At 43.2% G+C, this 23,144-nt stretch overlaps 1 protein-coding gene and 1 long non-coding RNA gene across 2 annotated transcripts; both read right to left on the bottom strand.

The window, feature by feature from the left end:
• Positions 1-7,556: 7,556 nt before the first annotated feature.
• Positions 7,557-11,554, bottom strand: LOC111839036 (uncharacterized). The gene is made up of 2 exons (XM_072710303.1): positions 10,733-11,554; positions 7,557-8,170 (listed from the first exon to the last, which is right to left on the bottom strand). Exons 1-2 carry the CDS (start codon positions 11,552-11,554, stop codon positions 7,583-7,585), a joined length of 1,410 nt encoding a protein of 469 aa, XP_072566404.1. The 3' UTR covers positions 7,557-7,582.
• A 4,388-nt stretch (positions 11,555-15,942) lies between these two features.
• Positions 15,943-18,654, bottom strand: LOC140588321 (uncharacterized). Its single transcript, XR_011989685.1, has 5 exons — positions 18,321-18,654; positions 17,094-17,274; positions 16,364-16,522; positions 16,177-16,264; positions 15,943-16,078 (listed from the first exon to the last, which is right to left on the bottom strand). It is a non-coding gene; the product is annotated as an uncharacterized lncRNA (long non-coding RNA).
• Between the last annotated feature and the right edge of the window lie 4,490 nt (positions 18,655-23,144).

Genomic DNA, 23,144 nt, shown 5'->3' with positions numbered 1-23,144 from the left:
TGTCCGTTTATCCCCAGTATATTATCGGCCTGTGAACAAACATTTTTGTGATTACCAGGAATAAAACTGGATGGTTCAAACCATGGGTCATTCCTTTATTTAACCGGCGGAGCAAGCAACACCAAACACAACGCAGAGGCAACACCCCGGTCCGCTCTGGTTACACTGGTGCCGTGACTCGGATCCGCGGATCGTCTGGCTTCGGCTCGTCCAGCGCAAGTCCCAGGATACGACTGCGGATCATTTCGCCTCAGGACTGACCGGACTGCTGCTGTATCGACGCACTCAAAATGGCGCTCCTCTATGTCCTCATCGCAGCATAGCCGCGCGGTCTGTAAAGTTAACTGTATAGGAAGTTCGCGGTTAGCGCAGGTTTTTTTTTTTGTGTGTGAGTACTGGGTGTTCGAGAAAGTAAAAGCTGGGTACAAAAATGGAGCAGCTTTGTGGTTACAGAAGGAACAGCCTTGGTAGTACCAGTGTTGAACCTAGGTGACTTTCTTTTTTTTATTATTATTAATCGTCTTACTGCTATTTGCGCTGATATGTCATTCTAGTACGGGGGTATAGGTGTATCTAGGGGAGTAGGGAGAGGCAGTTTGGGGATGATGGCTGGTGGAGCGGGCGTTAGCAGAGTAGCTAAGTCGACTACGGGCCCAGTGAAGTGCTCCACTCCCGTCGCTCGGGCCGAGAAAATGGCGCCAGAGCAGAGTACTGAAGCAGACGCGTCAGAGCAGCATTTGCAGTGCCCCACATGTAGCGCACAAACGCTCAGTATGGTGCAGCAGTGCAGTCCTGGTCACCATGTAGGTTCTCACGGGGATATCGGAGGGTGCAACGAGTCTCCAGGGATCATCGTGGTTGTCCAGTCAGATATTAAGCCACTGCCCCTGTTCAGAGGTGACCACACTGACGCGTTAAGCTTTCATGAGTGGATAGACTTAATGCAGAACTACTTGCAGAAGAAGAACACAACAGTTAACTTGTATGATGAAATAATCAGTAGGCTGATGGGCAAAGCCAGGGATATAGTAAAAGGCACACTCCGGAGCAACCCTAAATTGAATCCGGCTCTTCAGCCTGCAGCAGTATTCGATATCTTGAAGCAGCATTTTGGTGAGCTGACGTATTCCAGCATGCCCATGGCAGATTTTTATAATACGCTTCCGCGTTCAGGTGAAACAGCAATGGACTATTGGGTTAGGCTGCATAAAGCCATTGATATAGCGGAGGAGTGCCTTCAAAGATGGGGTTGATGTATTGAGGACATTGGTACGGAAGTCGTGATGATGTTCGTTACACACTGCCCAGACCCTGACCTTGCAATGCTTTTAAAAGTCAAACCGGCAGAAAAAATGGACGGCTGCGGAGATCCAGGAGCGATTGCATGATCACCATAGGGATGTGAGGCGTGGTGCTGAAAGAGTTAGACGGGCGATCCAACCATCCAAGTTTGGCCAGGCTGCAGTGGAGCAGTCACTCGTGCAGCGTGGAGTGCCTGACATACCCCCAGATGTGACAAACCAGCTCGTGCCCTCTCGTACACGGCCCAGCTCTCCAGCCCAAATCCTGCATTCAGGGGGTGAGAACACCTTTCACGAGTTAATAGAGAAGTTGAACAGGGTTATTACACTGTGCTCAGCCCCCCAGTCCCGCATCAGTCAGTCGCAGCGTGTCCCTCATAACCAGCAACCAGTAACATCTTCTGACTGTAAAGTATGCAGTAGCCCGGATCACTCCATCTTTGCACATTGTAGGTTAATGAAGCTGTGCCGGAGATGTTTTAACCCAGGTCACTTCCAGAAGAACTGCCCAAGCCCTCCTGGTGGTGCTTTAAATTAGGGAACCCACGCTGGGTGAGGGGAAGTGTTGGGGATAGTAACTGAAACCCTCGACCAACAACTCGATCTACCTTTTGTTTACAATGCTAGTAGTAAGTCACTGCCAGAAGATAAGATGCCCATTTTGGTAAACTTCCAGAGGCTTCAGGAGTTTAATGAGTTGTTTTACACCCCAGTTGTTGTTAGGGGCAGTATCGCTCTGAGGGGGTTGTTAGATTCAGGCTCCATGTCCTGTACCCTGAGTGAAGAGGTGGAGGGGAAGCTGAAATTGGCAAGCCTACTTCTTGGCCATCAAGCAGTCCCTGAGAATGTGGTACTTCTCGGTTGTGGCGGTATGACCACACAGCCTAAGTGCATCTATGACTTGGAGATCGAGGTATACGGTTCTCGTTTCATTGTGCCCACCCTGGTAGTACCAGGTCAGCGCGATGAGTTTATTATTGGCACTAATGTTATTTAGCCTGTGTTGCAGAAGATAACGAGGGAGGAGTTCTGGAAGCTCGTGTCGGCAGAACCCAGTGACCCTGACTGCAAACAGTTTTTGGAGCTGTTGAGCTGCGTGTCTCGTTGGTGTGGTCCTGATGGTTCTGGTCCAATTGGAGTCGTCAGAACAGTGAAACCCATTACCCTGCTCCCGCAGAAGGATTTGCCCAATGATGTTTGTGTATCTGCAGGTAGCACTATCATAGTGGAACCCACATCTGCTCGATGCGGTCCCAGAAACGTCTTAGTAGGGAAGCTTATCACTTCTATGTGGGGTGACCGATGGGTCCCTATGAAGGTGCTTAACCCGTCTTCAGACCCAGTTTTTCTACGTCGGAACACCAAACTTGCGGATGTGTCGCCTTGTCTGGTAGTGGAAGATTTGGGCATCTTCCAGAGCACGAATCAGAGGGGCGACAGTGCCTTGTGCTCTCCGCAGAGCACCACCTGCTGGTCTGATCCAGGTCAGTTGCTCGAGGAAGCTGGTTTGGGTGACATTGACCTGAATGGGTGTGAGGTCTCTCAGTCTACTAAGTCAGAACTGGCAGGCCTGCTTATTAAGTACAAAGACGTCTTCTCCAAGGATTCTTTGGACTGTGGGGAGGTTAAGGACTTCGTCCATAGGATTCACCTTTCAGATGAAAGACCCTTCCGACTGCCATACTGTCGAGTCCCACCTGCGCATTACCAGAAACTGAGGCAAGTACTGACCGAAATGGAGGAGTGCGAGATAATCCGCAAATCGGTGAGTGAGTACGCTTCCCCATTGGTTATGGTGTGGAAGAAGAATGGTGATTTGAGGGTTTGTACTGATTTCCGTTGGCTGAACGCCAGGACTGTGAAGGATGCACACCCATTGCCACACCAGTCGGATTGTCTTGCAGCACTTGCGGGCAATGTTGTTTTAGTACCATGGATTTAACATCGGGCTTCTATAATGTCCCTCTCCATGAGTCTGACAAGAAGTATACAGCCTTCACTACACCTCTGGGGCTGTACGAGTACAATCGTCTTCCGCAGGGGTTATGTAATAGTCCAGCATCCTTTATGAGGATGATGCTCAGCATTTTTGGTGATCTAAATTTTACTAGCCTGCTTTGTTATCTAGACGATCTCCTTGTCTTTGCGGCATCTGAAGCGGAAGACTTGGAGAGGCTGGAGACTGTTTTCTGCAGACTCCGTGCAATCAATTTGAAATTGTCACAGAAGAAATGTCACTTCATGAAGAAGTCTGTCAGGTTTTTGGGTCATGTGGTTGATGACACAGGGGTTTCTGTTGACAGGGACAAAATTGATGTAATTACGTCATTTAGGAAAATTGACCTGATGGAGAGTGACGGGGTTACACCTTGTCAGAAAAAGGTGCGGTTGTTTTTAGGCCTAGCCCTGTATTATCAGCATTTCATCCCAAACTGTTCTTCGATTGCTAAGCCGCTTTTTGGCCTTACAGCTGGAGCAATGCGAAGAGGGAAAACTGGAAGGGGTGGAAAGACTGGAGTTTTCTGTCAGTTAACCCCTCAGGACTGGACTATGCACTCTCAGAAAAAAAGGTACGAAACTGTACCTTTTAAGGTACAAAATTGTACCTTCTATCTTTGTATCATTTAAGGGGCAATTTTGTACCCCAAGGAACAACTGTACACACTTGCAATGAAGGCAAAAAGTGTACCTTATTAAAAGCATCCTCAGGATACTGTCCCAACCATTTTGATTCTTTTGGTGTCCGCGTGCATGTGTAAATAAATCGATAAATACCATGGCTAACAAATACACAATTTTATTAAGAAATGTTCTTTTAAAACTATTTAATTCATTACACCTCACAACAGCAGTTGTGTCAAGAAAAACTCAAAACTCTCTTCAATGAAAAACTCAAAACTCAGACCATTTGACAAGTATAAAGCAGTCATTAACAAAATATATATATATAATAAAAAAAAAAAAACAAAAAGGTAATAGGTGTACAGGAAATTGTCCACTGTGCAATCATTACAAATTCAACTGGACAAATACAAATAACTACTGTTTAACATTAATATACACCTTATTAAACAGGCTATATCAATTACTGCACATTTTGAAGTTTACAGCAGTTTGTCTTCAGCAAGAATATCTAGTGCTAATAAATAACTTGTCACCAACATTGTAGGTATCTAACGCCTGGTAATCAACCTCTTCACCTGGTGAGAGGACAGTCCATTCATTCTCACATTTCACACAGTATGAATAATAATGACGACAAAAGGAAACAGGAATTAACAGCTTGCCACACAATAACCAGCCTGTGTATGTTCAGAATGTACTTAATCTGAAAAAACAATGTAACAGCTTCTGCATGCAGATGACCCACAGTAAACACATCTTTAACACCGTATTTGACATCATTAAGCACTACTACTGTTACTCGTTGAAGTTGTTTGCTTTCAAAATTTACATGGCTGTATTTCTTATTCACTTTCACTGAATGCTGTAGAGCCAAAGGCAAAGATTGAAATGGTGTGCTCACACAACATCCAGCAACTCTCTCATATTCTCCCAACATATTAACAGAAGACAATTCCCAACATTGTCTATGTTGATGTCGCTTACTTAAAGTGGATGAAATGTTAACAAAATTTCTACACGTGCTGGCAACCTGTTTGAAATATTTCCTTCAAACCTTAAACACCATAAAGAACGCAAAGGCCCATAACATAACATCAAACGAGAGTAATGGATTAAATAATGACATTTTGGAGTGAGAACATCACCAAATTCTTTAACTGTACATGAGAAAAACTCAGAAACTAAGAGATCAAGAGTGGGAAGCCATTCTTTTTTTACAACTGGTGCCATTACAATGTCAGAAATTTCACGACAAAGTAAGTAGACATGCCAGTAGCTACAGCCCTCAGGAATTCTGTGTGCTACCAAGAAGGGCAGCAGGCGAAATAAACACCATTTCTGTGAGGCAGATCCTACTATACTGCAGAATTTTTTCAGAAAGAGGAGCAGGCTTATTTTTCTTATCATTCTGTCCAATAGTAAGTTTTCTCAGCTCTTCGTTGAACTCTTGTATGGTTATGATTTTCTCTCTGTGAGCTTTACTTAAAACAAGCCGCAACACTAAAGGAACTACGCCTTCCAGAAAATCATGCATCACATCCGGAGGTAGAGACGTTGTAATATTAAAGTACTCTAGTTTGTCAAAAGGACAGCCTCCCGTAACACCATAAATGGTTTTGGTGTCTGGATTTTCCTTTACACACTCTAAGTGGTATCTGTGGACATCTGTAGTTCTTAAAACAAAGTCAGATTCATTAAAGCATCTCTTAATGTCACCATGTGTGGCCATGCAGTACCTACAAATTCTACCAGCATTAAAAGACATACTGAATCCACCTATTAAGTGAGAGGAAAGGTTATCAGCAGATATAACTGCAACAGCTGCGCAAACATTTTTTTCCGAACCATCAACAAGAATATTAATTCCTTCTGATGAAAGCTTTTTAAGATCATCGATCAATGGCTTCAAAATTTCATCCAATCCAAATTGTTTTACATGGCAGTAGCGGACAAGTAAAGCTAAATGAATATGTTTTAACTGAGAGCAATACTTTGTACCCACATTTCCAACAGTATAATAAATTGCACACAATTTGTGCTTGTTACGTTTAGACCCCAGTGGATTACATACTTCGAACTCATCTTCATAAAAATGTAATCTTAGGGCTTGTGGGTTACCTGTAAAGAATTTGTGGTTTTTGAAATGAAGTCCATCTCGATAATCATTTAGAACAAGTTCATCTTTTTCTACATTCAGCTCAGTTTGTATTTGGTCCCAAATGTCCTCATGAGAACAGTATTTCCTTAATACCTCACAAATAGGAACATAAGATCAACTTCCAGTCTTGTTACCACTTGAGTCTCTTAGTGTGTACTGTACAGGTTTAGTCATCTCAAATTTTTCTTTACAAAACTCTTTTAACATGTGTGGAGACCTAACAAGTCTTGAGGCCTCTGAAAAAAAATCTGGGGACTGTAGCACTTCTTGAAGTTCTGGACATGCTGCAAGATCAAAGGCATTTTTTTCTAGATGATATGCAAGAAATTCGTCATAGTTCTCTTTAAAAAAAACTAAACAGGAAATTAACATCATCCAAAATTTCTTGCTGGACTGACTGAGGCAGGTGATTTTTTTCTCTGCATTTCAAAATGAAGGCAAAAAGGTTTTCTCTAAATTGCTGCAACAGCTCGTTCATGTTTGGGGGTAAAAAAGCAACATCAGTAGTACATTCTTCCTCAACTTCCTCAAGCAGAGGCAGAGGGTCAGTAGTCGTAGTAGTAGTAGTGGTCTGTTGTAACACCGCATTTTTATGTTTTCGGTAAACATGACATCTAAAGGACACATACTTTGTAAATGATCTCTGACAGTTATTAAGACCACAAGTTATTGAAAAATTTGGCTCATGTGCATGAATGAGACCAATGTGCTGGATTAACTTGATGATTGTAAATGTTCTTCGAGAATATTTAGGGCAGCTGAACAGGCAGGGCATTTTTGCTGATGTTACTGTAAGAGGTTGATTATTCTGGTAACTGGGGTGGGTAGAGGCTTATCACCATCCACAGTAAGTTTCAACACATACCGCTGAAGAAACATCAGGGTGTTCTTCAAATGAGATGGATATGTCAAATTGAAAACAAAATAAGCACAAAATGCTGCAAGAGCCCCTTCATCCACACCGCTCACCCGGCAGATCTCAATCCCATCAACTTTGATGACTGCAGTGACTCTTCTTGTAATCACAGTTTTCCAGTCAGTGATCTCCTGTACTTGAACAGTTGGATATGGTGAAGATGGTTCACTCTAAATGACAAAGCACAAAACAAATTCTGTATCAGTCAAATGTTCTCAGCAGTTGATGTTACGGGTCCCAGGCGCGGTGACCGCGATAACAAAAACAATTGTGATCTGTGAAATGAATGAGAAGACTGAGGCGAAAGGAACACAGGACCATGCGATTCTTTCCCCAGATTCTGTCTGTTAAATCACTCAAAATCGAGTACTTTTCTTTGCCATCAATGCATTCTCTGTCCAACATATTTAACTTTCATAAGACACAAATAAAGCGCATCAGCATCAATCAACTTAATCCGTCGGATGTATAACAACTTCCTGTTGCATCCCATAAGTCACAAATGACATTGCAATATTACATTGGTTTCCCCGAGACATAGTGCTATCAAAGGTCTCTTATGCAATGTCTCTGAATAGTCACTCAGTGTCCTTCATTCCAAAAGCAGGGAACTGTATATGGTATCTGCAGGTAAGGGTTGGTCGTAGGGTAAGGGGGTTGTGGGTAAACGGCATGGTAATACAATAAAGGATACATTGCCGGCTGGACATTGACTGCGTTCACCGTTGGACAAGGACAATAGTCTGGCTGACCCAGGGATGGATAAGTGAATATCCTCGTTGGTCGTCTCTGCCTGGTGAGCTGCCTCCAGCGGGGTGATTCCTCTAGACTTGAGTCCTGTTCTGGCTCAAAACTTGATGCTGGTTGGGGGCTGGACTCTTGACTCCCCATTTCCTCATGGAACTGGGGTTCTCCCTGGCCATCATCCGACAGAGGTAAGTTCGTGCCTTCCACATTTTCCATGTTGGTCATCTGTTCCTCTTCTGCATCAATGCATCGTTCTTGCTCCGGTGTATACGGATGTTCAATTCGAGAATAGTCAACAGGAGTACAACACCAATAGAAAGGTGCACCATCTTCTGAGTCCCTGATTTCTGGGTTTTGGAAGTGATCAGGAGCCGTCGACCTTTCCTTGGACCTTCTATTTCCCTTTTGTGGCTTGACAGCGGGGTTCTGGACTATATCTAATGGCAAGTCATTTACCTGCAACCGCAAGTTCCTGTGCAGTGTACGAAGTGGACGTCCCCCTGTCTCCGGACTTACTTTATATACCGGGTTGTCTCCTACCTGCTCTCTCACGACGTAGATGTTCTGCTCCCAGTAAGACCTTAATTTGCCAGGCCCACCTCTCTCACTTAGATTACGCACCAGTACTCTGTCTCCAGGCTGCAGTGCTACTCCCTTGCACCTTTTGTCATAGTGCATCTTACCTTTAGAGCTTGACTGTCGACTGTTTGTGCTTGCGATACGGTATGCCTCCACCATCTTCCCCCTCCACTTATCAGCATATCCATGTGGCGTTTCGGCACTTTCCCTCAGGAGGCCGAAAAGGAGGTCTACCGGGAGACGAGGATGCCTGCCGTACATCAGGTAATGTGGGGAAAATCCTGTTGCCTCATGCTTGGTACAATTATAAGCGTGGATGACATGGGGCAAATGGTCCTTCCAATTTCGTTTCTCTTTTTCTCCCAAGGTACGAAGCATCTGTAACACAGTCCGATTCAATCGCTCGACAGGGTTGCCTTGTGGATGATAAGGAGAGGTCCTCGAGTGGCCCACACCGCCGAGTTGTCTGAGAGATTTGAACAGTTAATTTTCGAATTCCCGACCCTGATCGTGGTGGAGTTTAGAGGGGTATCCGAACTTTGGAATGAAGTCATTAAACAGGCGATCAGCCGCTGTTTTAGCGGTCTTATTTCTGGTGGGGTAAGCCTGGGCGAACCTGGTGAAATGATCCACCAGAACTAGGATGTACTCAAAGCCACCTTTGCAAGTCTCTAAGTGAAGGAAATCGATACAAACTAGTTCAAGTGGAGCATTAGATGTTATGCTGCCCATGGGCGCCCTCTCATGTGTTGCTGGTTTCTTTTGCTTTATACAAGGACACTTCCTTGTAACATATTCCTCGATCTCTCGTTTCATGGCAGGCCAATAGAAACGCTCCCTCGCCAGACTCAAAACTTTTTCCACGCCAACATGGCCCATGTTATTATGGAGGTGTGTGAGAACTACCCGTTTATAAACGGAAGGCAAGACCAGTTGTTTCCGTTCTGTGGTCTTCCTGTACAGGAGGAGGTCGTCCTCTATGTACAATCGACCCCATTCTCTTAAAAGTCTTTTGGTGTCCAGGTCAGCTGTAGCTCGGTCCTCCCCGGACAACGTGATGTCTTTTTCCTTCATCTCTAAGGCTTTCCCAATCACAGGGTCTGCCCTTTGCTCCTGGACTAATTTGTCATGACTAATGGTCTGCAGCGACTCTTTGAGGGGCTGATCTGAGGAAGCCAGGCTGAGGGCCGCAACCCAGGGTACATCTCCTTGCTTAGCTCTCCTGTTCCCCTCCCAAACTGCATTGACTGCGTCCTGTGACAATTCTTCCGAACACTCTTCTATGAAGGAGTCGATGTCAAGTGGACAGCGAGACAGCACATCTGCATCGATGTTGACTTTTCCTGGACGATACTTTACATCAAAGTGGAAATCTGCCAGTTGTCCCACCCAGCGGTGCCCAACAGCATTTAGCTTAGCTGTGCTTAAAACATACGTCAGAGGATTATTATCTGTAAAGATGGTGAAATGGGGTGCATAGAACAGGTAATCTTTAAATTTGTCACACACTGCCCACTTGAGGGCTAAAAACTCTAGCTTTCCGCTGTGCAAGTGGTAATTTTGTTCGGCTGGTGTTAGAGTACGTGACCCGTAGCCTATTACTCTCATCTTATTGTCCTGATTCTAATACAGGACCGCCCCCAGACCAATCTGCGATGCATCTGTGTGGAGGATGAAGGGGCGAGTAAAGTCGGGATAGGTCAACACTGGTGGCTGGGTCAACATGTCAATTAGGCGCTCAAGAATAGCTTGGTGTCCCCCTTCCCATTGTATTGGAGTCCGAGATGATTGTTGGGGGTGCTTTGTTCTGCCTCTGGCGGGTTTGGTGTGGGATGTATCAGTTTTGACTTGGAGTAGGTCGTACAGGGGCTTCGCAATACGTGAGAAGTCCTGCACGTATGTCCGAAAATAACTCAGGAATCCCAGGAGCTGTCTGACATCTCCCACTGTCTTGGGTTTCCTGTGTTTGAGTGCCTGTACTGCCTCAATGTCTTTAGGGTCCACTTTCACTCCCCCCGCAGACACTAGGCGACCGACATACCGAACCTCTTTGCGGAGCAGTTCACACTTTTCGGGTTTTAGTTTGACTCCATGGCGTTGTAAGGCCTTGAGAACTTTACGCAAAACTCGGACATGTTCATCAAATGACTTTGAGAAACAAAGCACATCGTCAAGGTAAGGAATACAGCACTCATCCCGAAGCGTGTCAAGCATCTCCCCCATACTTCGTTGGAAAGCCGCCGGTGCATTGGACAACCCGAAGGGTATCCTCACCCACTCGTAGAGCCCCCATGGAGTTGTAAATGCGGTCATGTACCTTGATCCTTCGGCGATGAACCCTTGGTGATAGGCCTTACCTTGGTCCAGGATGGAGAACCAGCTGTAACCTCCCAGTGAGTCTGTGAGGTCCTGGATTCGTGGGAGTGGGTGTTTATCTGGAACAGTTTTGCTATTCAGGAGGCGGTAGTCAATACATAAACGTAGAGATCCATCCCTCTTTCTAACACAGATGACAGGGGCTGCGTAGGGGGACCGAGATTTTACCACCCACCCCTTACCTAACAGTTCTTGGATGTACTCCTTCACTTCTCTGTAGAGGGGCTTTGGGATGGATGCGTAGGCTCTTTGGACTGGTGTGTCGTCTTTAAGTCTGATTTCCATTTGTAGGGAGGGAATACATCCTATATCGCCACTGTCACGAGAGAATGCTCGACACTCTTCAACTAACACCTTTTCAACTGACTTTTGTTGGTCTGGACTGAGGTGGCTAAGGTCAACTGGCGGCAGCCAGAGCTCAGTAAGAGGATCACTAGGAGGGGTGGTTTTGTCTATCCCTGTGGCCGATCTTGTGACGGGGTTAGGTTGATGTGAGGTGGTTGCTGGTGCTTCTGTTTCTATTAATTTGGTGACATGTTGGATTGTCCCCAGAGCTGTGCGTCTTGGCAGGAACACATCATCTTTTGAGTGGTTGGATATAGGAATCTTAACATAGGGTCTCGGTGTGTTGTTAACCTTCAGGAGTCCCTCTCCTATACTCAGATGTCTTAGGGCAACATTATCTTCAACAGGTTCGTACAGAACAAGGAGGTCAGAGGTGTCAAAGTTTTGGGGTACCCTGCACCATACTTGAACCGCTTTTCCAGCTAGAATAGTAACGTTATCTTTGCCAACCCTCACCGTGGCCGGGGTACAGTCTTCCTGTTTCGGCACCTGTATGAAATTGACCATGGCCGCCACTTGCTCCTCATCAATTCCAAAAGCTCTGCGTAGAAGGCTGTAGAGTATGGCATTAGCATCCTTGTCTGATTGTTGTCTTTGGATAATGACCCCAAGCACATTTGCTCCAACTAAGGGTTGAGGAATCTGCAACTGACTGACTAGAAATGGGGCATCTACTGTAAGATTGGGGTCTTCGTGGCCGGCAAGCGTAACGGTGAGTTCAACCCACCCATCATATGGAACTGTTTGGCCATTAACTGCGTAAACCTCGAGTTCATTATCCAGCAATTCCCTTATAGGCCTCACTGAGTGATTGGTGGTATACTTCTTAACCCACTGTCTGTCCACTATGCTTACTTGGGAACCAGAGTCAAATAACACTGTTACCGGGTAGCCACCAATCAAACAATTTAGAGTACTCTTCTTACCTACTAGGGGGACTTGACATGTTATAGCGCTTTGACAGGAGTACGTGCGGGGTTCCTTCCTATGACATCTAGGCCGCTGGTTCTGATGTCTGGTGCATTGTTGTGCCGGTTGTGTTGGAGCAGGCTTTACAAGCTGGGACTGGGGGTTGGCGTTAGTCTCTGGCTGTCCCTCGACAGAGACCGGTTCCCGTTTCCCCGAGACTTTATCCGCTCCAGACACCCAACTGCTCGATGTCCAGACTCGCCACAGACAAAGCAATGGCTACAATCCTGGAGATTTATCTCAGTACACTTCTGACAAAGGGATGTTCTTCTTAAAGGAGCCATGTTTTGGTTGGTGGAGGGTTGAGAGAGACGGCCGTACTGTGGTTGGGGTAAAGAATGTGGGTTGGGGTAGGGAGGGGCCCGTGGGGCTGGGGATGGGGAAAGGTGGTGTTGATTTGCCGTTTTCTGTTCCATTAAGCTAGTTACCATATCAGTTAAAGCTTGTACCTGGGCGGCGAGGTGCTGAATCGTGTGGGCAGTGTTCTGTTCCTTGGCTGTCGTTGCTTCCTTTGTTTCCAGTACAGCACTCTGGGCTTGTGAAGGTTTTTGGCGAATTACCTGACCTATCCTGCGCTGATGTTCATTCTCGTCACTAATTATTTTGGCGACCTCCCGTAATATTTCTTCGTCAGCGACGTTGTTGTTTAAAGTAAGGGGTCTTAGTCTTTGCCTCAAGTCTGCATACTTAATGCCCAAACCTTGGTAGACTGTGTGAAGAAAGACTTCTTGTATAGTCTTTGGGTCGTATGAAATGTCTGCGTTGGCCTGTTTGGACTGAAAGATGAGTTTTTGCTTAAGTCCGATCATACGGTACAAAAACTGCTGAGGTGACTCTTGATCGGCCTGTCTCGCACACATTAACTCCTGGAACATTTCAGTTACTGCCTTTTCCCCAAGGTGGGACCTCAGGAAGCACTGAAGTTCGGAAATTGACAGTTCATCTTTTAGCATCAGCATGTCTCTGAAGGTGCCAGGTTTGACAATTCTCAGCACGCCCTTAACCACCTCCGCTTCTGCAAATCCTTCTCCCAAACCCTCATTAATCTGCTTGGTGAGACTGTTGTAACTAATGTCAGAGCTGTTATCCCCAATCTGTCCCCCGAATAGTTTAAATTCTCTACGAGGTAGATAGGAAAGGTCTTTTATAGTGACTGGTAACTCGGCAGGATAACCCTTTTTAATAAACTGATCTATTTCATCATTCAGCAGCAGCAGCTGGCTCAGCCCCTCGTCCTCCAGTCGTAGCAGTGTGTCAGACTGGATGTAGGCCGTGACATATTCCATGCAGTTTTCTTCATCGGTCTGCCTAAACCGAATTGAGTCGCCATTGTCTGTAGCAATCTTCGTGGCTAGCTCGAAGAGCTGTACGTTAGAAAGTGCGAACAAATGCCTCCGGATGTTCCATGCCAGTTTTTTCCGCTCTATCGACATTCTGCTTGGTTAAGTTCAGTTATTCCTGTCTCTTACTGCAGCTCTAACGTGATGAGTGCGCACTATCCTGTCACTACAGCAGTCTGGCTTCCTTTTGTGGCGACAATACCTTTTCACTTTTGGTCGTCGTATCTCGAACACCCACTGGCTGGCTGAGCTGAAATAGTGGCCCACTCGCTGTCACGGTTCTGGTATCACTGGATCTGCCCCTCGACAACTGAAGAGGAGAGATCCCGGACGAGCCCCCACAGTTTGTTATGGGTCCCAGGCGCAGTGACCGCGATAACAAAAAGAATTGTGATCTGTGAAATGAATGAGAAGACTGAGGCGAAAGGAACACAGGACCATGCGATTCTTTCCCCAGATTCTGTCTGTTAAATCACTCAAAATCGAGTACATTTCTTTGCCATCAATGCATTCTCTGTCCAACATATTTAACTTTCATAAGACACAAATAAAGCGCATCAGCATCAATCAACTTAATCCGTCGGATGTATAACAACTTCCTGTTGCATCCCATAAGTCACAAATGACATTGCAATATTACATTGGTTTCCCCGAGACATAGTGCTATCACACATTGTTAATTATTTTAGGAGCATTAACTAACACTTGCAAATACTCCGTATATGCTGGACATTAGCTTACTCACGCTGGGACTTTGCATATAAAAGTGTGCAGTAACCTCAACAGATGTGACATCATACTCAAGAAATAAAGCCACCAATACTGATATTGTTAAGACGGTAAACGAAATGATACATAAGAAACTCTCAGCGGATCCCTTAACACCCAATTATGAACTTACTCTGTTTAAAACAGCTTATTGACATGTAAACATATTTTAGGAAACTTTAAGTATCAACTGGAGCGAGATATGGTTCTGGAGCGGGATATGGCAACGGTAAAGTGTTTAAATCTAACTTACTGTGCAAACGGAATGAATGGCTGCACGCGAACGAATTCTCGCGATAATAGCGCGAGCCATTGCGAGATTACTCGCAGCTCGGCTTTAACTTATTCAAAGTTGCTCACATTTTCTATATTGGGTTTCCAACAAATACATTCGTTGAACAAAGTCTAAATCTTTACTCTTTGGTGATTTAAACCCAGTACTGACCTGTGAAATGAATGAGAAGACTGAGGCGAAAGGAACACAGGACCATGCGATTCTTTCCCCAGATTCTGTCTGACCGGAAACCGGAGGTACCGTCAGTTTATACTCCCGGGAACGAATAACAACCGCATTAAAGGTTCCGGTCCCCCCCCCCCCCCCTTACGCTGTCTTATTCATTATTCCCCTCCCTTCATTTTATTACAGGATGTCCTGCTAAAGGTCAAATAATAATTCGCTGCTTTCCCCAAGATGTTAGTCCTAATTTAAAAGGAATAAAACGTTTTACTGTGTATCAGTACATATACCACCAAATGTGGTTGCACCAATTTGGGTGCACCACATTGACTAAACTGATGGAGAGAAAATTGACATGCATAAAGACTAAGATAATTATTATTCACCCATTTGTATATGGCCACAATAAATACAGTTTAAAAATTGCAGAGAAATACAAAACAGAGTACTATATACGCACCTCTCCAAGCACAATGAAATGTTCAAGTTTCTCTCTGAACAAGGCTGGCAACATGAGAAGTGCTGCCTTAAAATCAATTCCTGGAACATAAGATGTGATAAACAAATATGTAAAAATCTATCCAAAGGCAAGAATTTGATAGGCTTAATAAAGTGCTAAATAAGGTTTAGGAGTCAATTACCAAGATGGTCTTCAATGAGAGATTCTTCTCGAGCTTCTTTGTGCGGCTTTGCTAAAGGGGATTTCCCTTGAGCAAGCCGTAGCACACTGGATGCAATGTGTCCAAAATTTTATTGAAAGTGGCGGTTCAGATGAACTCATTTATGCAGGAAACCAGTTTCTTGATAAAGCTGCAGTTAATTGAAAAAGACAAGCATAAATAAATCAGAGGATCTTATACACTTTTTTTTTAGCATTCTACATGTGTAATTTCAGAATTGTAATTTGCACACTAACCCCTGATGGATTCTTCAAGAATGGATATTTTTTGACGGCATCTTCAACAGTCATACCACTAGCAATCTCCTGTCGCTTCCAGGCAAATGTCCTCCTCATTCGCTCTTCAACAATGCGAGTATCTGGCTGTGTCCTTCTATACTGGTCCTGCAGGACTTTCACATGTCCCTCTACTGATGTAGCATCCTCTCCAAAAGCAGATCTCCTTGTGCACAGACAAAAACAAATCAGGTAGAATTTAATTTCACTGCAGGAAATTTCTGTGCATCTAGAAGTTTCGATTTTGGCCAAGAATTTTTATTTTGATGCATCCCTGATGCATTTCTAGGCAAGAGAATAATGAAAATGTTGCATCTCGTCACTTAATGTAAGAGCAATACACTGGTAAAAAGTGTAAAAATATTATAAACATATGTTCTCACCAAAGGCCTTGTAATTTGTTTATTTGAACTACTTTCTTCAGGTTGCAGAGACTTTTTTGAATGACCAAACTTCTGTTTAAGTCTTTTTACTTCTTCAATGTCAGCCAAAGGTGTCCGCTCAAATTTAAACTTGCGTTTCAGAGACATGTGCCAAGTGTGCTATTAAAAAAAAACAAAAAAACAATAAATAATAATAATAGTAATCTGCATGAACCAAGAACCAAGAGTAAAACATTAAAGGTGAACCAGCTACTTACATATCCATTGCCCTCTTTGTCTTTCAAAAAGGGATACCTCAGAGTCAGGGCTTTAGCCACTTGAACATACTGTTCATTAGTTGGATACCTACAAAAATATTTTAAACACATCAGTGTAGCATTAAATGTTGTATAAAACTGAATGTAAGAGATTAAAACCTTGGTATAGGTAATGAGAAATACTTACATTTTGTACTGAGCCATGCTTTCATACAATGTTCTAATAATTTTGTTTCGGTCTGATGACGTTAGTCGGCATTCTTTTCGGTCCAACTTGGCCTGAACGTCAAATGGAAACTTCGGAACTTCAAAAACTGCAGGAAAAGCTGTTGACAGGCTGATATTACTATGGCAAAAATAGAAAATAATAATTAGACACTGCAATGATGCAGGTATACATAACATAGCACAAATACTGTAAAGTAGCATTTTCAGTCCTGAAAATACAAATTATTGCGTTAACAAACAATAACACTAACTTCAGAATTTTACCAAACAAGTTTTATTTAAAATATGTGCTCTACCCTTTACTTGATCATCTTAGTTGTCAATTTATACACTGTGGTAACCTAATAAATAATTATACAGTAAACATAAATAATAGTGATGCACCAAAAATTCTGGGCAGACTGGCTGAGACTGTGCACTCTGTTTTATTGTCCATGTCAAAGGTTCTGTTATCTTATCTGCTCAAGTAGTATTTTTTGTTGATATTTTTGACGAAGAAAATGGCTGAAATTTTAGAGCACCTCTAATACATTATATTACAGATACAAGAAATTGATGAACTAAGCACTAGTAGAAGTACAGTAAAGCAATATGTAGAGAAGCATGGGAAATAGCTACCTAGCTACTTTGAAGATTTGTTATTAGAATAGTTCACTGAAACAAATGAAATATTATTAAACAGCAATTACCTTGCTCCAGCTGATAACTGGGATTCTACAGGCACAGGTTCAAGAGTTAATGTCACTGTCTCCTTCATCTGCTGAATAAATCAATGAAATTTTGCTTGTTTTTTAAACGATCCCTCAAAGAGGAATGAAATCATTGACTCAGTCAGTCCAATGTCAACAGACTCTCCATCCACGTCATTGTCTAATAACGTAAAAAAGAAGAAAAGTATCATTTAATTACCCATCAAACTGAAGCATGTACTAAACCAGTTTTGAAGCTTTTTCTATTAACTGGATAAAAAAATCAAATACACTGTTGGATTTTCTTTAATCACAGAATAAGGCAAATATATATTTTATCTTGAACTATTTTTAAACTGTAATAAATTTTATATTAAGTAGCATTGCAGTATTCTTATACTTTATTACCTGGAGATGGAAAAAACATATATGGTTGCAAATGTGTATTTATTGTCAAGTAACATTAGCCTATTTGTTTTATCAGTCCAAAATGTTTCTGTTTTTCATTCAGTTTAGCTACAGCTATACAGTAGCTAGATGCCTTTGTCCATATTAGGGATTTCCTGGCAGGTCACAAGTTATTACTTCTGGGTCCGTTGGAGAACGCCCTCCGGCTTTGATTATGAATAAAAAAACACTGCATGAGAGTGTTCAGCGCTCAATCCATAATGTACACATTCCCTCATTTTGGATACGAATAAAAAGTCTATGCTTGACCTGAAGATTTTGTCTCTTTGCATTTAAATCTAGATTTATTCACACTGGCCCATGAAAATGAACACACCTAACATTACTGGAAAAAAACGTGAGATTAAAAGTGAGGGAGACTACTCCCCCCGCATACAAACATCTACTCTCATGTTTGTAACAAATAAATATTAGCGTGGCTGCCGTCATTTTACTTAATTAATCACTTGCTTTGCCGTCTCACCACAAATTGCTATGTATACTGAGTGCGTTGGTCAACTCTAGGTGCGCCTTATTACAAAATGGGCGAGAAAAACTGCCTCAGAATGTAAAATGTTAATCACTAATTGCCGTACAAGTGTTAATATTGCAAATATATTACGTGGTGGTCAAAGTTATTATTATTTAAGCAACAAGGTATGAGAGGCAGTTAAAGAGATAAAGGGAAAGTATATAAAGTTAAAGTGCGTTAACGTTACACCGGGAAAATCCTCAAGAAAACGGTCCAGACTTTTAAAAAAAACATAACAGCATACTCACCTTCAAATTTTTTCCTCTCCTCTTCAGTGACTTCGATACCAAATTGTATTAACTCCTTTATTAAGTGAGCGGTAGACATCATTGTCAGCTCCATCCTGTAGGCCAATGTACACCAGCCAGTCTGACGCAAGCACTTTTAACGGGCTTAGAGCAGAGGAAACACCAAGTTCAACAAAAATCAACCGAACATGGGGACACACGTGTAAAAATAAGCTTATATTATTATATTATTCGGCATTTACCGAAATATTAACTCCAAAACAGACTTCGCGTTGAAATCCGTGCGAGGTTCTGTCCGAACACCCACAACTCCAGCCAAGCGCGGGAAAGTTTCTTAAAGGGGCAACAACATTTACGTCTACCTAAGCAAGTTTTGAATCTAATTACTTGAGTGTAATTAAACATAGCCATTCCGCATTGTCCTTATTCCAAATTTCATTCAGCATCTTAAAAAATAACACAAAGGTCAAAATTTAAAAGTTGTAAAATAATAAAAAATACATTTAATAAAAAAGATTTTCTGACTATAATATTACAACAAAACATCAACAGTTGTTCAAAATATTTTATTAAATAATTCCATTAGCATTATGTTTGTTAATTATATATTTAAATTAGGGGTGCACCGATTGCAGTTTTCTGGCCGATCAACGATCACCGATCCTTAGGCAACCTTACCTGCCGATCTCGATCTTGTTTCTTTCATAACTAAAAGACAGTTACTTCAATGTTTCCATTTTTATTGAGTAATTTGATATGAATACTCACAAAACATGAGGTAGTGTCCTCAAATATAAATGAACATATAAATGAGCATTGCTGTTTGAACTACAAAATCATATTTTTTCTTCCAGACTTTAATTTCTCTAATTTTGTAAAAAAAAATATATATATATAGCTGTTATGACACACTTGTCCAAAAAATAGGGAGGGAGGCAGCCTGCACTGCACCTCTCTCGGGAATGGGAGAAAAGGCTGATTTAACCCTCTGGGGCCTAGGGGTAGGAAACACACTTTCACTGACTGGGGCATGATCACACATTTCATCACACTTAATTCATGGCAAATAAATTATTTCTTATATATTTGTTTTGCCATTACACTCATCTTTATTTTAATATATATTGTAAATATGTCAGATTTTTGTTAAGTTTGAAATTTGACATCAAAGTATAGACATTGCAAAATGCAGTTTGGAACACTTGCAGAAACATTATAAAAGTACATAGTAAGCAATGCTGCCAGTTTGTTTTGATCCCAGATATCTGATCACCAAAGTCTTGGCTACATGAAGATGACTAAATGGTGTAGATGCAACATTAATTTGGATAAATAAATAAGAAAAACCTAACTCATGTAACTATTTCTGGCTCCTTTAATTGAATATGTAGCAACTTTCATGTGTATGAATGAGCCATTGTCACCTGGCCACGTCCCCAACCCCCTTTTATGGCGCTGAAGGGGATGTATCTGGATCGCGTTTCACCGTTGCGCTGTTAATCAAATTACCATGCGAATGCGATTTGAATACGCGCTAATGCGGCTATTTAGAATGTGAATAGCGATCTTCGGGTGAGAGCGGTACTACACGCCCCCGATGCAGGTAAAACAAAGAAAGATGACATGGTTTACTTTTTTTGCCGATTTAACCTAATTAAAAAAACTTTAATACTTCCGACAATGGACGTTTTGAAAAGAAGACAGATTACGGATTTAGCCAGCGTTTTTTTCATGATTATACATTAAGATTTCAGCGAGATATTTATAAACTGAAATAGACGCGAAAAGTACGCGATGTCGTCGACGACATACTCGATCCCAAAGAGTTAAAAGCATATAACTAAGATCGGTGGATCTCATGGGAATATGGTCGATTTCTGATCCCCTCAAATTAACGTGATCGAGGCCGATCGATCGGTGCGCCGATCGATCGGTGCACCCCTAATTTAAATGTGTCTTGATATCTTTTAATGTGTGTCTTGATTTTATCATGAGTTGACACACATTAAATTAATAAACAAAAAATAAAAACACATAGTTAGATCTACTCTAATTAGGGCTAAACTTAAAATAAATATATGAATAAAAATGAAATAAATCCAAGGTACAAAAATGTACCTTTCACATCTGAATCTGAAAAGTTGTACCTTTATAACTCGTTTTGGGAACATAATTGTACCCTAAGGACCAATTGTGGACCTTTAAAGGTACCATTATATTTTTTGTTCTCCTAAGAACAAAATTGTACCCCTGCGGTACCTTTTTTTCTGACAGTGTGGAGTGTGACCAAGCATTCGATTCGTTGAGGAGTGCCCTGGCGAATTGTGTGGTCCTAGCACATCCTGACTTTGACAAGCCATTTATACTGGCGGTGGATGCATCCCTCAATGGGTTGGGAGCAGTACTAGCTCAGGTGCAGGAGGGATCGGATGTACCGAGGCCAGTGGTGTTCGCGAGCAAGTCACTTACTCGAAGCCAGGCTAACTACCCTGCGCATAGGCTGGAGTTTTTGGCACTTAAATGGGCAGTTTGTGACAAGTTTAGCCACTGGCTAAAAGGGCACCAATTTACGGTATGGACTGATAATAACTCGCTCACTTATATCATGACCAAGCCGAGGTTAGACGCGTGTGAGTGTCAAAGAGAGAGTTGGGTGTCAAAGCTGGCCCCCTACAACTTTGCCATTAAACATATTCCAGGCCGGCTGAACATTGTTGCCGATGCATTGAGCAGGACCCCGTTTGTGAAGCCCCTAAGCCAGCGACTGTTGTCAGAATCCTATCATGACATGCTGACTGATGTGCGGAGTGGCGTGGTTCAGGATGTATTTAGATTGACTTGTCATCCACAGGTTTACGGTGAACCTTCCCAGTCAGTGCCTGTCTCCCGGGTATCTATGCAGGAGGTTGAGGATTCGGCCTTATTGGATGCGGTCACGGAATGGGGTTCAGCATCGCATCTGAGGGCTGTGAGTATGGCAGATCACATATCTGAGGTGATTGCCCCTGGCCGACATACTTTACCTGCTTTTTCACTGGATGAGCTGCAGGCTCGCCAGAGGCAGGATGCAACTATAGCAGCAGTGATCCCATATGTGCTGAGAAATCGCAGACCAACTCGACAAGAGCGTTATAGAGCGCTCCCTGCAGCCCTGAAACTAGTTAAGCACTGGGATAAGCTCAGAATGCACAATGGCATCCTCTATAGAGTTTCCAAGGACCCCACCACCAAATGCAGCAGATTCCAGTATGTCTTGCCCAAGTCATTGTTTACTGAAGCACTTAGAAGTGTGCATGATCTTGCTGGCCATCAGGGTCAGCCGCGCACACTCAGTTTAGTGCGTTAGAGATTTTTCTGGACTGGTATGGAACAGGATGTCAGAGACTATGTCAGGAAGTGTGAAGGTGTGTGCTCAGTAAGACGCCAGAACCAGCTGTGAGAGCTCCACTAGAGAGCATTAAAACATCTGCCCCGTTGGAGCTGGTATGTATTGATTTCTGGTCTGCTGAAGGCAAACAACAAATCGGTTGATGTGTTGGTCATTACTGGCCACTTCACCAAGCTGGCCCATGATTTTCCCTGTCAGGACCAGACTGCAAAGAGGGTAGCCCGAAAACTGTGGGACAGCTTTTTCTGCATTTATGGGTTCCCTGAACGTCTCCACTCAGACCAAGGAGCTAGTTTTGAAAGTGAGCTGGTAGCTGAGCTCCTTCACCTGTCTGGCGTGTCCAAATCATGTACCTCCCCTTACCACCCAATGGGGAATGGTGGTACTGAACGTTTTAATAGGACACTGGGTAACATGTTGCGGTCATTGCCAAATACGGCAAAGCAAAAATGGCCTCAGTTGATTCAGTCCATGACCTTCGTTTATAATTGTACCGTCCATGAAACCACAGGCTTTGCACCTTTCTATTTGATGTTTGGCCGAGTCCCTAGGCTGCCGGTGGATATGATGTTCTGCAGTGTGTTGGTAGATGATGCTGCTTGTGATCATGACATGTATGTGAAATCTCTGGTGAGTGATTTGCAATCTGCTATGTTGCTTGCGCAGGAGCATTGCAGAGCAGAAACATCAAGCATTGCAGGGCAGAGCAGAAACATCAAGCATTGCAGTACAATAAAAGGGCAAAGGGGCTGTCACTGAATATAGGTGAGAGAGTGCTGGTTGCTAACAAGAACTGCAGGGGAAAGAGGAAGCTCGCAGACAAATGGGAGAAAACTGTGTATACAGTGATTGAGTCACAACCCTCCCTTCACATTTACCGTATCCGTGACCAGGCCGGTGCTGAGAAGGTGGTGCATCGCAATCTGCTGCTACAGGTGAACTTCTTGCCTCTGAATTTGGGTCCTGACTGTGAGTCAGTAATGGCTACTGGGGACTGTGGAGGTTCGATGGAAACGGCGTCAGTTGATGGCAGTGATCTGATGTATACGCAAGCCAGCTCGGTTAGTGCTGAACTTCCAGCAGACAGCGTTTCCCCTCCACACGACACGTTTCTCAATTCCCGTACCAGTTCCTGGGTGTTGGAGCAGGCATCCACGTTGGAGAACAACATCCCAGACTCCCGGAGTGTCGGATCTTCTGAGTCCCAGAGCTGCACTGTTGCACCTAGTCTGGCCATCCCTTCTGCCAATTCTTTAGTTGCATGTCCTACATCACGCTTTGGTTGCGGTCTTAGACCGGTTTGTAGATTGATCGAGTCAATGGCTCAGTGGCAGGCTGTTTTGAATACTGAGCTTCCGACAAGGATCATTCATTTGTAGAAAAACAAATTAATAAAAATTTCTTGGATGGCCTGCAGGTTCTGTTCTTGCCCCTGT

This window comes from Paramormyrops kingsleyae, chromosome 3, assembly GCF_048594095.1.
Source record: "Paramormyrops kingsleyae isolate MSU_618 chromosome 3, PKINGS_0.4, whole genome shotgun sequence".
Classification (NCBI taxonomy): domain Eukaryota; kingdom Metazoa; phylum Chordata; class Actinopteri; order Osteoglossiformes; family Mormyridae; genus Paramormyrops; species Paramormyrops kingsleyae.
Note: the sequence above shows the minus strand (reverse complement) of the source record. Positions and strands in the feature narration are given on the sequence as shown.

Coding starts and splice junctions, on each gene's coding strand:
- LOC111839036 (XM_072710303.1), bottom strand. CDS start 11,554: ATGGTCAATTTCATACAGGTGCCGAAACAGGAAGACTGTACCCCGGCC. Junction 8,171..10,732: donor CACTCCCACGAATCCAGGAC/CTCACAGACTCA, acceptor ATAGTCCAGAAC/CCCGCTGTCAAGCCACAAAA.